The 19359-nt window shown below is 42.7% G+C and overlaps 1 protein-coding gene across 1 annotated transcript in view; it reads left to right on the top strand.

The window, feature by feature from the left end:
• LOC149070692 (acetylcholinesterase-like) overlaps positions 1–19359 on the top strand; it is a 98510-nt gene that overhangs the window by 77636 nt on the left and 1515 nt on the right. The window contains exon 4 of the mRNA XM_089248444.1: positions 10631–10806. Within this exon, the coding sequence (XP_089104570.1) occupies positions 10631–10806 (176 nt within the window). The remainder of the gene's footprint in view (positions 1–10630; positions 10807–19359) is intronic.

Raw genomic sequence — 19359 nt, forward strand, 5'->3', positions numbered from 1 at the left:
CCTAACTCATATTTTCATAAAGGGTGGTCGATGACGTAAGCATCATCCAAACGCCCCCCTCCCCCGTCATCAAAAGTCAGCAGCAAATCGGAAACCCCCCCCCCTTTTCCCCAATCGATGATGACGTAATACTTGAATGACCCCTTATCTTGCCGACAATTTCACTTTCAGGACAATCATCACTTCACGGATGATTCCGCTTCCCGGTCATAAGAAAGTCACCATTTAACAGTGGCACAGTCTAAGCCTCTAAAAGCGGACTATTTCACTCCAGGCAATGAAAAAGAGTTCCGCAGATTATTCCGCTTCCGCACAGATCAGGAGGTTATTATTCGGCGGATTATATTCTGCTTCCCAATGATAAAAGGCTATTATGCTTCTAACACGAGAATAGAGAAATCGTAAGTATAAATGAGAAAAGCACGGGGACGAAGATATGATCGGGAGCAATTTTTCTTTATCTGTCCGGGACCGGGAGTGACAGTCGCATCTGCTTCTCTCTCGCTATCGTTTTAAAAATAGCCTTTCTGAATCGATTACCGCGGCTTTGTTCCGGGACAAACAGGAGCGTATTGTCCCGGATACTCCCTCGCTCTCCCGTCACCCCCACCCCACCCCTCCTCCCGGGACCAATTACAGCTTCCGGGAATTTCCCACGAGGTCTGAAATAGAGGAAGAACAAGGGAAGGGAGAATTCACGTGGTCAGGACATACGAACACTTGAATTGAATTTCGATGGCTCTGTTGAAGCTTTAGAGGAGCCCTGGGGTAGGAAGGGGGGGGGGGCTTCTCACGGACCCTTCTACTGGGAATTTATGACATGAAACTACAAAAAATGATGGTAATTGTCCCGGGCCCTGTCAGCCCTATACTTTTTTTGGGGGGGGGTGCATGTCATGACCACCATCGCTATATTGTGGCAACTGTGTCATGTTCATCTTTTTCCCAAGATGGTCTCTCTCTGGGCGGTCAGTGGTCATGTCTGTGACATGTTCAGACCGGTGACTTTCGCGGAAGTCTGAAAAATGAGATGATATGTTTTTGTTTTTTTTGAAAGGAAATGTTGGTCTAGCTCCGAATATGCGAACACACATGGCTCCCACAAGTGTGGGGCTGATAGGGCTCCAACCCTGGGGCCCGGAACGGTTTTCATCTTTTTTGTTTTTTCACACTACAATAAAGGAGCTCGTTAAAGTCCGATCTGGGGGGCCTCGCCAATGATCCGAGCCTAGGCACCCTGTTGCAAAATTGGGGGGGGGGGCAATGGTTCGTTCTCTCCTGGTAGTCTAATAGACTTGTCTATGCCTGATGGCCAGATTGTGAACAATGATAGAATTTTGCAGATTATTCCGCTTCCGGTGATAAGGAAGCCACTATTTTACGGATTATTTCAATTCCGGTGGTAGGACAGTAAAGATTTTGCTTATTTTTCCCTTCCCAGCAGGGACGGGCTTAAATATTTTGCGGCCCGGTGCAAAAAAAAAAAAATTGCGGCCCCTCTGAACAGGAGTTTTTCAATACCCCAGGGCGTCCATGGGTACTCTGGTGCCCGAGAACGACTGTAAAACTATTTCGTGGTCATAAAAAAAATGCCATTTGGCAATAAATTTGGACAAAAGTGGCCGCTTCCCGGTGAAAAAATTGCGAGTGAGATCCCCGGGCACTTCAAGGTTTAGGACTCTCAGGGCTAGAAACTGATTATCTACCTAGGCCCTCAACCTTAGAGGCTCTCTTTCTCTATCTTGGACTGAATTTTTTAAGCTATTGCTTTTTTAAGGAGTTGAAGTCAAAATGTAATCAGAACATTTTTATCCCCTTTTGCGGCCCCAAAAATTTAGCGGCCCGGCATCTTTCGCACCTGCCTAAGTCCGGCCCTGGTTCCCAGTGATAAGAAAGTCACTATTTTACGAATCATTCCGCTTTAAATGATAAGTAAAGGAGTTGAACATAACTCTTTTGTCTTTTGCAGATTCATTTTCAAGCCCACCTGAATACTTGCCTTCTCACAAGTTCTTGTACCATTTCTTCTAGTTCGTCTGGATTACTGCTGATAACAACAATGTCGTCTGCAAAACGCAAATTGGCTGAGAAATTCTCCATTTATTTTAATTCCTTTCTCATCCCAATCCAGTTTTCTGAATACTTCTCCTAACACAGCGGTAAAGAGCTTTGGTGAGATAGTATCACCCTGTCTGACTCCTTTCCCAAGGTTAATCTTTGCTTTCCCTTCATCTAAACGAATCGTTGCAGTTGCTTTGTCGTATATTTTCTTGATGATACTTATGTAAGTCTTCTCTACTCCAATTACATCTAAAGCCACAACAACAGCAGATGTGGAGACAGAGTCAAACGCTTTCTCAAAATCAATGAAGGCCATACACAATGGTAGCTGTTACGATAGCGCGATCGGTAAAGGCATGGCGCGAGACACATAGGAACCATTTGTTGAACGGTCTGGGTTCGAATCCGAGCGGCACTCTTGCACCCATCTCCACTGGTTGGAAATTGCCGTATAGCGATATATGACTGGAGTTGGTGTGCGGTAAAGTATACACAGTGGTAATTCGTATTCCTTGTGTCTCTCTCCCTGATCGTTTGGATGTGATCCATTGTACTGAATGCACTTCGAAATTCTGCTTGTTCTTTTGGTTGGGCTTCGTCCAATTTGGATTCAAGCCTATATGTCACCACTTTGGTGAAGATTTTATAAATTACTGATAAGAGACACAATCGGTCAATAGTTCTTGATATACCCTCTTTCCTCACCCTTTTTGTAAAGAAGAACCATCATTGCGTTATTCCAATCTTCAGGCGCATATGGATTTTGTGAGACAATTTGTGAACAAGGCACCTAGCATACTGGCAAATTCTTCTCCTGCTTCTTTAGTAATGTCTATTGAAATCCCATCTTCACCTGGGCATTTCCCTTTTTTTTCATGCATCTTATAGTCTTGTAGGCTTCTTCTTTCAGCGCAGGTGCTACTTGTACGGATTCTGCTCCATTTTCTTCCTGCTCCCTTTCCTCTGTTCCGACCCTGTTCTTCATGTTTGTATAGAGTACAGTCGTCCCCCCCCCTTTTCCCGTATTCTCGAGGGTTACGTTCCTGGGAGTGACCGCAAATACGAGAAATACCGCGAATAACCGAAACCATAGGTTTTTCTTTTGTATCTCTCGTTTATTGAACAGCATGAGAAGAGCAGGGAGACACAGAGGTAGAAGGGGGTGTAAAAGAGGCTTGCAGCGATTGCTGGCGATGTTTTCTTACAGGAACATTGTGATTTCTGTTCTGACGTTTCTTCAATTATGTTGGAATATGATGACAAGGCTTCCTCTACCAATTTTTCTACACGTGAAGAGCGTACCATAGAGGGATCTGTGTCATGAAAACAATCTATTGCTGATTTGAATTTGCAAAGTCCTTCCGCTGTGTTACTCATGGTGTGAACTTGTGTGCCTTCCACTTCTTTATCTTCTTCATCTGGTACCGTTTCAGGAGCAGTCCGCTGCATTAATTCCTCCTCGGTTATTGCCCCTAAATTAATATTAATTAGTTGTTCGACTTCTTCTATACAGTGCTGTCTTAACGCATGGGCCTACCCGGGCACGGCCCCTGGGCCTCGAGTGAATGGGGCCTCACAAAAATGAGAACCGGTTGAAATTTGCGAGAATTTGCCAGGTAGGGCCTCAGAAAAATCACTTGGCCCGGGGGCCCATGATGCTCTAAAGACGGCCCTGCTTCTATATCAATGAGCCCTTCTCACCCCACCTGTTTCGCTAACGTGACAATGTCTTTCATAGTCTCTTCAGTTGGCTCTGTAGAAATGGCTGTGTCCTGGAGCGCACATTGTAGCCAAAGGTTAATCCAATCCGAGTTGACTGTTTCTCCCTTAAGAGCTGCCACGGTTCTGGTGATGATAGTAATTTCACTGGCGATAGTGTGTAATTCTTCCATACTTTCAAGACATTTTCTGCATTTGCATCCTCTTCTATTGCATGCACAATCATCTTCATTGAGTGACGTGTATAGTGAGCCTTGAATGCTCGCATTACCCCCTGGTCAAGGGGCTGAATGATAGATGCTGTATAGTAGGAGGCATATAAAGGACCTCCACACCCATCAGCTTCGAGCTCATTGACACCTGGGTGTCTAGGAGCATTATCATTCAGTACCAAAAGAACTTTGAATGGCATGTCTTCACTCTCAAAGTAGCTCCTGACTTTTGGAAGAACGAAACACCGTTTAAACCAATCCAATCCAGGAAAAGTGTTTTTGTAGTCCAAGTCTTTTTATTGCTCACGCAAAATACTGAGAGGTTTGACTTATCCTTTCCCTTTAATGCTCGCGGACCTGAAAATGATGGTAGGCTTTATCATGAACCGCGAATATGGAAATCGCGAATACGGAAACCGCGAATGAAACCGCGAATGTATGGAAACCACGAATAAGGAACCATGAATACGGAACCACGAATATGGAAACGGAACCATGAATGCAGAACCGCGAATACGGAGCCCTGAATATGGAAACCGGGAATACGGAACCATGAATGTGGAACCGCGAATACGGAGCCCTGAATATGGAAACCGCGAATACGGAACCATGAATGCGGAACCGCGAATACGGAGCCCTGAATATGGAAACCGGGAATACGGAACCATGAATGTGGAACCGCGAATACGGAGCCCTGAATATGGAAACCGCGAATACGGAACCATGAATGCGGAACCGCGAATACGGAACCATGAATGCGGTACCGCGAATATGGAAACCGCGAATACGGAGCCCTGAATATGGAAACCGCGAATACGGAACCATGAATGCGGAACCATGAATGCGGAACCGCGAATATGGAAACCGCGAATACGGGGGGCGCTGACTATTATAAAGTAAAACTCCTCAACAATACTAATGATTTCATTTCCTTTTTTTAGTGCAAAAAATTTCCTTTCTCCCAACACCGAGTTTTCGTTTTGCAGTCTCTTACGAAGAGTTCTTGCATATTCCACTTTTGATTTAGACCCACTGATGACTTTTCTTTCGAACCGAGCACAACTCTGGTCTATCACCATCTATAGGCGATTTAATACCTAGTGAATTGTGCCGGAAGTGTAACTGTGTGCATGTGTACCCAACACAGTCTGAATGCGTATGTAGTGTTGTGTTTGATATTTTCAGTGCCGCCATCTATATTTCAGAAGTGAAGTGAGTGATGTGTTATGATAAAATTACATTTGTACTGTTTGTAGGTCTTGTTGCTCTCTGCGGCGAGACTTTTTTAAAGGGGAGATCGGCTCGCGCATAGACCCACTGATGACTAGCCACGTGTGATTGGGTTTTCTCTGATATGTACGCATTTTTGTTTGTATTTCTATGTCTGAAATTGTGTTGGAAATTGTGGGAAATGCGCATGGGATGAGCATATGCATTACGTATTTCATTTTGCATTTTAACCATATTGAAAATATGTTTCCCGGTGATGTCTTTTCGGTTAGAAGTCCCGTAGGATATGGACCGAGCCATCACACGGTTAGTTAGTTGGTTAGTATATGTTACGGTAAATGAGATAAATCGGTTAATTATGCATAATCGTTTCCGTAGGTGTGATAATGACTATGCATGATATAGTAACGCAACGTTGGTAAACTTGATAAGTATTAAAGAAAGAATCATTTTTACGGGTACCCAAGCGTTCATAATTAATTCGATAATTACTTGAAATTCATCCCTTTTACAGGTGATTATGCATAGTGGACTTCAGGGGGTCGTGACACCCCGCTTAAATCGGGGTAGGTCAAACATTCTTGAATCATTTGGGAATTTTTTTTTCATAACTCTGCCAAATGCATCAATTACTTTAGTCTAGGGTATTATGCATAATCACCAGTGAAAGCGATAAATTTAAAGGATTTATCAAATTTACCCAGTATTATGGTATAATCATCAGTAAAAATGGTAATTATTTTGTGGCATTTATCAAATTCACTACCGATGCTTGGATATTATGCATAATCACCGGTAAAAAGTGAGAGCTTTATCAAGTTGGAACTGTATCTTATTTCCACTTACGGAGAGAAGATTGACGATCATGCATAATTAGCCGATTAAGCGCAAAAATAAAGCTGCAATTACTTAATAAATATCAGAAACATGATCGATAGCCCCTCCCCCCCCCCCTCCCCAGGCCATTATTTCGGCGAAACTTCATAATTGCAACTATTTTCCGAAATTGTTTACCAGTTTCGGCCGTAAAGTGTTTAGTTTCGGTTTCCAAGTAACGTGGACCCCCCCCCCCCTCATAAATCTCCGAATATTTTTAGTTTTTCAATACCGTACCGCCGCCGATTTTGTTTTGCGTTTGGGGTGCTCTTTTGAAACCAGCCAATTGCGTGTCAGTTCTCAAATGAGTTTTCTGTTGCTGTTGTTGTTGCGACATTCATGTTTCATTGCTGTATGCCACGAACATGATCATAACTCTGGAGGAATAACAATCAATTATCGGATATTGTTATTATCGTGCTTTTTTCTTGTGGTCGTGACTTTCTGATGTGCAAACTTGGAACGGGGGGGGGGGGGTGTTAACAGTTTTTGCTAGAGCTCGGATATTATATGCAGATGCATATTATAGCTTTGTTTTGGCATTATACAAGGCCACGAAATGCCAAACGAGATGGGTGAGAAAAAGATGCCCGTTATGAATGTTATATATTTCTAAAATACATCAACCCAATTAAAAGTCCAATAGCAATTACATTATAAAAACTATATACAGTAAAACCTCTTTGTGGTGAAATATTGTTCAGAGGTGATGCTAATATAAAATGGATTTGTCACCAGAGCGAAGAATACCTAGGGTGACCATACGTCCCGTATTTCCCGGGACAGTCTCGGTATTTTCTGTATTTTTGGTCGTCCCGACTTTTTCGCAAAAGTGTCCCGGTTTTTCCCGTATTTTACATGACGCTTACTTGAATTTTTATTCTTTATTGAAGTCAAAGATTGAAATTATTTTTCAACTAATAAACTATATTATGATAATTACAACTATAAATGAGAATATTTATCTCCCACATTTGTCTTGGTGACGTTTTTTTCGTGAAATTCATTTTAATCCACTGCAATTTGCAGTAACGTTTCATTTCCCGCCATTGTGATTTTACCGTAATTTTAACAATATTTGGCAACTTTGCTCGGTTTTGGCGTCATTTTTGGCGATAATTGGCGATGTCCCGTATTTTCCCGTATTTGGAATCTCAATGTCCCGTATTTCTCTCGAGGAAATATGGTCAGCCTAAGAATACCTGAAAAGGGGGGAAGAGGTAAAGGAAATGGCTAGGAATGACAAAAGTACAAAAAAACAATAATTTTTGGCCGCAAGCTTAGTGGGATTAACAAGAATAAAAAATTCACATTTATTAATTCATTGCATAAGGGAGATTCTCACAAGGCAAAATGCTTGCAATTGACTACAAAAATCAAATCACTAAATGATCATGTCAGAATTTTTGATGGCGGAATTTATATTTAACAAAAAAATGTTGGCTCTGCATTAAATTAAAAATGTGCACATAAAAAAAAACCAATGAGGTACCTCATAAATTATTCATGAATGTCCTTATGGCCGCAGCATGGTGGAGGGGGGTGTTCCTGGGCGTCGGTTCATGCGTCTTGATGTGATGCTCTCAAATTTTATGCTCGGAGCAGTGTCCTATTCAGGTGAACGTCGATGTAGTTATAGATGGATTTCAGGTAGATCATCAGGATCTATCGTCATTGTATGATGCTTCCGATCATTCGATGTCCGATTCACGTTCGAGTGGGTTTTTTTTTTACAGTGGAATCACATTAACTATATTTGAAGTGGTATTTAAGGCTACGGCATGATCATCAGGAGGTCCCTCCAAGAGAACCTCTTCCTTTTTCTCCTACGTGTTGACTGTCCTGCCGCTAGGAACCCCGTTTTTCTCGATGTTTTCACACCTTGGCGATTACGAGCTCGCCAAGTGTACAAAAGTGTCCCTTTGTACAGCAGCGGTCACTGTAACCGGTGCCCTCTGGTTCTTACCGTGCCTGTACAAAGGAGCTGGCGTCGAATCAGCGACGATAGTGCGCCCTGAGTTGGTAGAAGGTTGGCAACCCCTACCTGCTGCGGCGACATGCCGTCTCGTGGATTGTTGAACGTTCAACAGCGATGTATATAGTTGAATGACGTTGTGTGCCGACAAAAGGTACCGCTCGTTCTCTGTAGCGACCACACACATATTCTTGGGGGGAGATGTACGAGTCAATTTTGCGATCGGGGTCGAGTATGAAATAAAAAAATGCAAATTCATGCCTGTGATGGCATGACACTCTTTTAACGGATTCCCCCCCCCCACCCCTAAGATGAGGTCACCCCTCTTTTACGGCCCAATCCCCTCTTATAATAGAAGGATGTATTTCAAACCCGTGATTAACGGTCGTCCCTCTTTTACGCACGAATTTTTTTTTTGTCCCACCGGTGTGGCAAAAGAGAGGTTTTACTGTGTCTGTATACAGGGTGTCCTGTAAGTTCTAGCACGGCCTTTATCTCATCAACCGTCCGTCGTAGAGGTACGATGCCAGTTTAAAAGATGCTCAACAGGCGTTCAAAAATCAACCTGTACCAGTTTTGAGAGTGAAAATACAGTGTGTAACAAAATAAAATAAAAAGATCTGCGTTTTTATACGGTCCCCGTGTGACGCAAAACCGAATCAGAAAGTTGCTGCAAGTTGTTGCCCTGTCTCTCCTGATGCCAACAAAAATTCCAAGTTTCCAAGTGCAATATTCACTGAGATGTCACTGATTCGAAAAACGGAGGGAAGTTGGGGGAAAAAACGGCATTAAACGCGGGTAAAACGGTTTTTCCGCATTTAAAGCTGTTTTTTCCCGAATTTCCCCCGTTTTGAACCATGTCAGTGAGAACATATGGACCTAGAACATATGGAAGTATGTGAGTGACCAAAACATTGTTCAAGAATGTGAATGACTACAATAGTAACTTAGAGAGTATGTGATCACGGAAGTGACCAAAAGAGTGACTTAGAAACACAGGTGTACTTGCGGGGGGGGGGGGGGGCAAGCGGGTTAGAGCACAGGGTGGCGAATTCAAGGAAAGAGTAGTCAAGAAGATTAGACCAGAATGAAAGAAGGGCTGCAAAATTCAAGTGGCGGCAAAACCATGAATGCGCCTCTGAGGGGAGGCAAGCATATTCAGCTACGAACGAAGCCGAGGCATCTTCAGCTGCGAATGGAGCGGAGGCAAGTACCTTCAGCTGCAAAGATGCAGAACCAGACAACTTCAGATACTTGATTCCGATTCCTTGCAGCTGAAAATACTTGTCTCCACTTCATTCGCGGCTGAAGATGGCTTGGCTGCAAGTATCTTCAGCTGCAAAGAAGCACAGCCAGACAACTTCAGATTCGAATGCAGTGAAGTTAAACATCTTAAACTGCGAATGGAGCAAAAGCAGGTATCTTCAGCTTCAAAGAAGCAGTGCCATGCATATTCAGCTGCGAATGAAGTGGATTCAAGCATCTTCAGCTGCAAAGAAACAGAGCCAGACAACTTCAGATACTTTCCTCCGATTCTTTGCAGCTGAAGATACTTGCCTCCGATTCTTTGCAGCTGAAGATACTCGCCTCCGTTTCATTTGCGGCTGAAGACGGCTTAGCTTCAAGTATCTTCAGCTGCAAAGAAGCAGAACCAGACAACTTCAGATTCAAATGAAGTGAAGTTAAGCATCTTCGCATCTTCAACTGCGAATGGAGCAAAAGCAGGCACCTTCAGCTTCAAAGAAGCAGAGTCATGCATATTCAGCTGCGAATGAAGCGGATTCAAGCATCTTCAGCTGCAAAGAAGCAGAGCCAGACAATTTCATATTCGAATGGAGTGAAGTCAAACATTTTTAACTACAAATGGAGCAGAGGCAAGCATCTTCAGCCGCGAATGGAGCGGAGGAAAGCATCTTCAGCTGAAAAAAAGACAACTTCAAGATTCGAATGTAGCGAATTTAAACATCTTCAGCTGCAAAGAAGCAAAGGAGCACTTTGCGGATTATTCTGCTTTTTGTGACAAAGGACAATCACCAATTTGCGAATTATTCCACTTTCAGCAACAAGGAACAGTTGCTGTTTTGTGGATTATTCCACTATCTGTGGTCAATTACTACTATTTTATTGATTAATCCGCTTTCTATGTCAAGGGATAATCACCACTTTACGGATTATTCTGCTTTCTGTGACAAGGGACAAAAGCAGTTCACCAATTTCAAGTAATTTCAAGCAAAATCACCAATTTGCGTATTATTCCGCTTTCAGCAACAAGGGACAGTCACTGTTTTGTGGATTATTCTACTATCTGTGACATGGATCAATTACTACTATTTTGTTGATTATTCCGCTTTCAGCAACAAGATGATCTCTTGTTGCTTATAAACTGGTTTTTTTTTTGGGAGGTAGGGACGTGGCTACATAAAAATCGACCAATTAAAATCGCCCGCTTTGTGTGCTAGCCACACCTCAGAACCGGTTTTGGCGCGGGTCGGAACGGTTTTACAGCAATCATTTGTCTAGAGCTGTGTCTGAATCATATTTTTTTTCTCTTTTCCAGTAACCCGAGTCAGAGATCAGACGGAGAGTGGGAACCTGTTTACTGGCCTGTACACACTCCCACGGGCAGGGAGTACCTCACACTCGCAGTGAACTCCACCGAGGTCGGAAAAGCGCGCAGGGCAAGGCAGTGCACTTTCTGGAAAGAATACCTTCCGAAACTGCTCAAAGCAACAGGTATCGTTACAGTTTAATTATTTTTTTTTTTACTAAACATGCCAAATATTTTAATATCCGATCATTCATGTATTTTTTTTTTTTACTCGAGTGACCTTGAACAGGACGCCGTCTGACGGATGAATCATCAATTAAACTCTACAAAGATAAAATTGGGCGGTCCGATTTTGTCGCGGGGATATCTTAGAGGAGGTAAAAGGGTGAAGGGAGCCCATTCATTTTTCTTCGCGACCGTGTCTCCGGTATTTGTCACGTTACTGTTGGCTGTATTGTCTGGCGGAAATCTTGAATACTTTGGGATTTGGCGACAATACATACACACCGATTCCAGTTACGCTTTCTTGATCATTACTTAAATCTACCACCCCTTAGAACTTTCCATATTGGGCTGTACTCCACTTTGTCTACCCCCCCCCCCTGTAAATGTGCCTCTGCCTCAAAGTCACTCTTTTGATCATGCCCATGCTTTTACACTCTCTAAGTCATTCTTTTGATCGCTCACTGACGTGTTCCCTCACTCTCTAGGTTAGTCTTTTTGTCTTTTTGGCATTCACATGTTTGCACCTTTTTTGATCACTCACATGCTTGCACACTCACTAATTCACTGCACTGGTCCCTCGCTCTATAGGTCACTTGTTTGGTAGCTTGCACACTCTCTAGATTACTTTTTTGGTTGCTCACTTAACTACTTCACCCCCCCCCCCCCACACCAACTCCGGCCATATCACTGTACTGCAATTTACTGCCATTAACGAGTTTGGTTGGAAATGAAGGCGCCATCTATCGGTAGCCACCTCAAACTTGCTAGGAAAATATCTTGTTAGCTATATTTCTACCCCCGGTTCGAACCTGGGACTTGCCGGCAACCTTCGCGGTGTTAGATGACCATCTAATTACCACCACGCCCCTCGGGTGCTACCTTGCTCATTGAACTCGCTCTCTTGCCGGAGACGAATTTATGCTTCCGGCGCTTGTGAGCTTTACAAATTTCGTCGTCCTTAAAACTTGACAACTCACTCTCCAAATCTGCCGTCCCTGGGCCTTAGCCCGTTAACACCCCCGCCCCCTCCCCTGATCCTCCCGTAACCTGTAAATACTCCTCAGACTACTCATCATGGACTAGACTGCCGAACCCGTCGAGCACATTTCAGAATATTTCTGATGTAAAAGTTTTATAGAGAGACACCACTAAACCAACCGTGAAATCCGCTTTGTCCCACCTATGGAAGCTGGTTCGCGTCTCAGGAGACGTGGACCACGGTGGAAAAACCCAACGACATCCAAGCCCGGCAAACCGTCCGCACCAGGCCAGACAGCCACAAGCCAACTAGCAGCGGGGCCCCCCACCCACAATTCCCCCCCCCTACACTTCCCCCCATTTACTGTAAATGGCACATCAAGTATATAGATATGGGGCGGGGGAGGACATAGGCAAGTGCACAGACGCACATCCCTTGCAGGCCACGAGTGGGCCACTAAAAACTAGTGAAAAACTAGTTTTTCAAGTTTGTATACTTGTAATTGAATTTTTAATTGGGTTGCTGTATTTTTGAAATATATGACACCCATATTTTTTATGGGCGTCTTTTTCTCAGCCACCTCGTTGGGCATTTTGCCTGTTGTGGCCTTTGTATTTGTGTATATATATGTATATATATATATATTCCTCTGAATACACTTCAGAGGAAATCTATGGAGACACCGCGTTCTCTAGTTTATATTCGTCGTATTTTGCGAAGAAATTCGGGCCCTGTCCAAAACTTTCTTGTTCTATCAAAAACTTCCCTCACTCACCCGGGCCGCTATACGCGTATAAAGAGGAATTTGGCACCCCGCCATTGACCAGAAGCGTCGCGTCGTTGTGTGAACAAAGAGGGCGTCCCCGTGAATGCACTTGAACATACATAATGGATGCCGGCCGAGTATGCAAATCTTCCCGAGGAATTTCCGAATACTTTCTTACACACACACACACACACACACATGCCGACGGAGCAATTGTCCTCACAACCCTGCTTGTCTCTTCGAGACCGTTTCTTCGGATGATTTGTCAACTTGAAGAATGGGACGTTGACAGCCAAGGCAGTTAAGTATCCTTCCTCCTCCTCCTGCGTTTCCAGAACCAACCGCCCTGAGATGATTTTTCAACACGTCCCGCCCCCCGGAACATTTTTCGGAATGAGGGAAGGGGAGGGGGGGCTGAACACGTCTCCTTATATTCCCGTACAAACACATAAACTGACTCGAGACAAAAGAAGGCCTGAACGGATTTGTATTCCTCAAGAGGTAAAATGAAAACCAATAGGCTGTAACAACAGAGGGGAAAGCAGGCGGATCTGGGTTTCCCCCGGTGATGGAAGTTACGGAGCAGGGGAGGGGGGGGGGAAGTGACGAATTCACCCTTCAACTGCCGCCCTTTTCTACATAACACGAGGGCATCAAAATGAGTGCTTATCCCGGGTAAAATGAATTGATGGAATGGAAGGAAAGTAAGTTCTATTCTGTGCGATCCCGATGTGGATTAGAGAAGAACTGACGGAAAGCGGATATAGGCGGAGTGGGGGGGGGGGAATGCTCAGTTAAGTTACAAAAGTAGCGCCCCCCTCCCCCCCGTCAGCAAAATTTCGTCATCAGCTCTGCCCCTCTGAATCCAACTCATATTTTCATAAAGGGTGGTCGATGACGTAAGCATCATCCAAACCCCCCCCCACCTCCACCCTTGTCATCAAAAGTCAGCAAATCGGAACCCCCCCCCCCCCCATCGATGATGACGTAATACTTGAACGGCCCCCAAAGTGTTGATTTTGGGAATTTTTTTTTTTTTTCAAATAGATCTTCATTCGGGTAACAAATCTGGTGATAAATTTGCCAATATGAAAGGCGAGATTATTACGTAATAACAAGGTTATAACGTCACCCTTCACGAAGAGGGGGGAAAAAGCGCCAATCTTCAAAGAAGAGGATCGAACTCTTGGCGTCTAACGTGATTGAATGTTCCAGTTCATTTTCAAAAGAAAAAAAGAAAAAAAGCCTGCACACGCACACACGCACAACCACTCTGCTGGGGTGGGGAGAATTTTACTTTCGTTGGTAGCTTGGCGCGTAACTGCCCCGTTATAGAAATTACACGTCACAAAAACTCAAAGCGTTATAACTCACTGAGTATCCGTCCGATCCTACGGTGGAAGGCGCTTTGTTGGTTTTTCACTGGGAGTCGCGTATGCAATTGTTGGGCGGTCGATGGTTACCACCCATATTCAATGCCGGCCCGCAAATTATTTCTCCTCCTATTCGTGTAATTTTTTTTTTTTTCCCGGAGCGTAAATTATTTCGCCTGTTTATTTATCACAGGCCCTGGAATTATTTCTGCTGATTTTCATTAAACCAGTCTGCAAATTATTTATTTATTTTTTGCTGGTCTATTATTTGTTTTATGATCCGCAAACCATTAGGGGTCATTCAAGTATTACGTCAGCATCGATGTAATTGTGGGGGGGGGAGGGTTTTGCTGACTTCTGATGACGGGGGGGGGGATGATGATGCTTACGCCATCAACCACCCTTTATGAAAATATTAAATATTCTTAATGGTATCTTATACTCGGTGCGCCAAAAACGAGAAAAATCTAGGCTAGTTTGTGGGCACCTGAACTAACATTTTCCCTAATGATAAATCCCTTGCAGAGCCACTTCAGCGATCGTTTCACAGGTTCTTCAAGTGCGCAGGAAATGAAGCCGGGCTGCTTAAGTGCTATGGAAATGTTTCCGGGCCGCTTAAGTGCTCTAAAATTGTGCCACATGTCACTGAAGAGATCTCTAAATGCGCCACGGAGCGTTTAAGTGTTCTGGAACTTTGTCGCGGATTACTTTAGTGATCTTTGAATGTGCCACGGGCCTACTTCAGTGATCTGTAAATGCGCCACGAGCCACTTAAATGCTCTGGAATTGTGCCACGAGTCATTCAAACGATCTTTAAGTGTGCCACTTAGTTCACTTTTACAAAATTGGGTTTGAGGGGGCAAGCTACATCAGATAACCTTCAGGGTTACATTTGGCAAGGGTGAGTCGCAATGAATTCCTCAAAGAGAAAATTTGAGTTCTTAGCCTTCAAATAGCGTTGAAATTAACAGAAATTGGTTATAATCACATATAAAAGGTATTTGCTTTCGAAATTTTAATCTTTTTAAAAATATTTTTTCGTCTAGGGGGAGGCACACGCAGGCTCCCCCCCCCCGGCTTTTGAAAATACACTAAAAATGGTATATATATACATACATTGAGTATATGTGCTTTGTCCCTCCCCCCGGAAAAACTTGAAATGACGGCCCTGGGCACACGAGCCCCCATGCTCCCCTCCCGCGTACGTTTCTGACCCCCACCAATATGCGTTAGGAGCGGGGCAGTGCTGACGAAATTTTTCTGACCGCGGGGGAGGGGTGGGTGTCAAAAATGGCGCAAAAGTTTGCTGACGTAATAATTGAACGGCCCCTTTCTCCCATTTCCACCTGTACGCGAAATATTTTTAGCTATTTTCACCGGTCCCCAGGTGAAAAAAAAATGTTTGTTGTGGGAGATCACACAGTTTGCACAAAGGAAAGCATTTCCTAACAGACAGAGAATAGCAAAAAGTATCAAAAGAGTCAGTATAAGGAAAACACTGTTGTTTGTGAATCGTCCAGATACGGAACCAACGAGATGTATTGGCCGGGACAAAAAGCACACACTTCCACTGCGGGCGGCGTCATTGATTTACTTTTTCAGGACACACACACACATCCCCCTGAAGATAAAGCAAGAAAGAGAAAGATATACATACAGTATATATACACACAAGAAATAAAAGTAACGCTTTTCTCTCCCTTCCACGGAGGGAATAATATTCTATTCTCATACAATGTCTTCTCAATGCGATCTGCTGTGACACTCTCCGGGTTTCTTCTATCCGTATCTCTCTTTCCCTTAAGAACCTTTTCTTAAGAAAAAGGAAACGAAACGCGGAAAAGAAGTCCTTTTAGCCCTTAAGGGAGAAAACGTGGGAAAGCTGCAGAGAGTTCTTTATTTCCGCGCTATCCGTTTCTTTATTATGGAAAGAACAGTCGTTGTTGGGGGGAGAAAGAAACTTCGAGAAAGATCATCCACAAAAGATTCGTCCATTTTTATTAGTAGGGTGACCATACGTCCCGTATTTCTCGAGACAGTCCCGGTAATTTCTGTTTTTTTGGCCGTCCCGACTTTTTTTGGAAAAAAGTGTCCCGGTTTTTCCCGTATTTTACACGAAGTCTACTCGAATTTTTATTCTTTTTTGAAGTCAAAGATTGACATTATTTTTCAACTCATAAATTATTTTATGATAATTACAACTATATATGAAAATATTAATCTCCCACATTTGCCATGGTGAACGGTTTTTTCTCGTGGACTACATTTTAATCCACTGCTATTTGTATTAATGCATCATTTACCGCCATTGTGATTTTCCGTAATTTCAACAATATTTGGCAACTTTGTTTGGTTTTGGCGTCGTTTTTGGCGATGTCCCGTATTTCTGTCGAAGAAATATGGCCAGCCTCATTTTTGTGAATTTTCGGATGAAAGAAAAAAGGGGGGCGGAAGAAAAAACTGCCTTTCTCTTGCGAATATGTCACCAATTAGTTGTCCAAATGTTGTCAGTGTCATTGCAGCATCAAAAAGTTAGATTATGCGTGCTCAAACCATGTGCCCCGCGGAGATGTTTAAGACCAGCATCTGCATGCTACCATGCTTAGGGCTTCGTGGGAATTTTTTTTTTTTTTGTGACCCCCACAGTTTCTGAAAGGTTGAAGATCCCTGGTATTAATGATAAATTTTGGAAAGAGAAATTCACATGCCTCTACAGGGAATTGCTCGTAAATGACATTAAGGCCACCAGATGGCTACATATATTTGGCGAAAGATGTCACTCTCGACCTGTTTAAACTCATATCTTGTATAAACAAGTGAAGAGTGGCATCTTATTCTATATTTTCTGATAGGACAGGTGTGAAGAGTAGGGCCCCTCAAGCAAGTGTTGGGCCCCTTGGACCTCCATACTCTTTTCACTTTTCATCGATGAACTTGATCGGGGTATCCATGGGATTGTTGGCAAATTCGCAGATGACGTGAAGCTAATAATTAGGGTGATAATACTAACATACGTCCCGTATTTCCCGGGACAGTCCCGGTATTTTCTATTTTTCTGACCGTCCCGACTTTTTGGCAAAAGTGTCCCGGTTTTTCCATTTTTTTACGCGAAGCCTACTTGAATTTTTATCCTGTATTGAGGTCAAAGATTGGAATTATTTTTCAACTAATAAATTATGTTATGATAATTACAACTATAAATATGAATATTAATCTCCCACACATTTGTCTTGGGGAACGTTTTTTCTCGTGGAAATCATTTTAATCCATTGCAATTTGTAGTGATGCCTCATTTCCCGCCAAGTTGTTTTTCCCGTAATTTCAGCAATATTTGGCAACTTTGTTCATTTTGTTGGCAATGTCCCGTATTTTCCGTATTTGGAATATCCCGTATTTCTCTCGAGGAAATATAGTCAGCCTACTGATAATGGTAGTTAGGAATTCAATCGATAGGGAGATGCTCCAGACGAACTTACAGCATGGACTAATGAATAGAGCATGACCTTTAGTATTAATAAGTAAGTACACATGGTAGCCCATTTTGGTTGGAACAATCCACGTTACACTTACGAGTTGACAGAGGGCATGCAATCAACACTTTAACTGGATCAAGCTAACACTTTTAGTAAGGCGCCATATAACGACTATGTTTGAAAACTCTGCTGAATAATCGGTAGAAGCCGAAAAAATTCACTCTTTCATTTCGGGTTTAACGTTTCTTTTTAATTATCGCTAGAGGGCGCGCAAGATTTTAACTGGAGCAAGCTAACACTTTTATCAAGGCGTCATCAAAACAGTGTTTGGACACTCTCCAATGAGGATATATAAAAATCGGCCAGGAACCGAAAAAATTTACTCTTCCATTTCGGGTGTAGCGTTCCTTTTTAATTATTGCTAGAGGGCACGCAAGGACTCCAATCCTCATTGTAGAGTTTCCAAACACTGTCGTTAGATGACGCCTTGATAAAAGTGTTAGCTTCTTGCTCCAGTTAAAAATCTTGCGTGCCCTCTAGCGATAATTAAAAAGGAACGCTACACCCGAAATGGAAGATAATATAAAAGAAATATACGAAGAATATAAGGAGAAATATAAAAATCGGCCAGGAACCGAAAAAATTTACTCTTCCATTTCGGGTGTAGCGTTCCTTTTTAACTATCGCTAGAGGGCGCGCAAGATTTCAACTGGAGCAAACTAACACTTTCAACAATGCGCCATCTAACGACCGTGTTTGAAAACTCTTCAATGAGGATATATAAAAGTCGATAGTCACCGAAAAAGTTTTCTTTTTCATACAGGGTGTATGGTTTCTCACTAATTTCCACCAGAAGGCAGTCCATTAAGCCTCTTGCCGGTGTATATGCTGACACTTTTCCGTGAAGTTTCATCCAGTGACTGCATTTGAAAACTCTCCAATGAGGGTTTAGAAATCGTTAATTAAACAGGAAAAAAGGTGAAGTTTTTCGTCCCTTTTTACCCGTCGATATGACATCTTGGAACATTCGGGGGAAAAAAGTAAACCGGACACTTCTAAGAAAGAGAAAATCGAAATGACACGTGTCATGTTTCCTTTTTTTTTTTTTGTCCCGTTTTCTTGGACGCATTTTTATCTTTTAAACATTGAAGGGGGGAAAAACTTTTCCAGAGAATAATTTTTTTTTCTTTTTTTGGTCTCTTAAGAAAAATGATTTCTCTCATTTTCCTTCCATCAAGTAAGTTTTCTCAGGACTTTTCTTGTTCTTTCTTCATCATCCAAAGTGCATTTTTGTCTGTCATCAATCATATTCCATTTGGCAGAAAGGGGAGGGGTGAAAAAATGCCATAAAAAAAATGTTGCCATCAGTAATACAAAAGAAAAAAAAAATTAGAGGGCGTCACTGGGAAAAGCCAAGGAAATAATAATAATAACTTTAGCTGAGACAACAAATTGCTTCGAAATTATTGGTCGAAGAAGTCACGAGCATTACAGAAAAAGTTTGTTCTGTTTTTCCCCCATGGACTTTTTCTTCAATACATAAATTTCAATCTGCCGTATCAGAAATTTTCACTGATGACTCGTGCATTTACTGTTATATCCCTTTGATGTTCATCTCATATTATGTTTTGGTGTGTATTTCATCATATGGAAATTAATGCTACAGTTAAGACATCGATTATCCGAGTTAATATGAACCTTACCTACTTCGGATAATACGAGCCGTGCAGAATTTTGAGGTTAAATAAATTCGCTTATAAATGGAGGAAATTACGTTTACACTAAAGTTGTTTTTTTTTAGTGTACCGTGCACAAGTACAAGTACAACGCCACAACAGGCAAATTGCCCAACGAGGTGGCTGACTTAAGACCCTCATAGATCCCCGAGCCATTTCCCCCCCCCCCGGAACCCCCAATGAATC

Source organism: Pholcus phalangioides, unplaced genomic scaffold (assembly GCF_987345545.1).
Source record: "Pholcus phalangioides strain wild (caught in Gottingen) unplaced genomic scaffold, Ppha-v1.0 ptg000020l_1, whole genome shotgun sequence".
In the NCBI taxonomy this organism is placed as follows: domain Eukaryota; kingdom Metazoa; phylum Arthropoda; class Arachnida; order Araneae; family Pholcidae; genus Pholcus; species Pholcus phalangioides.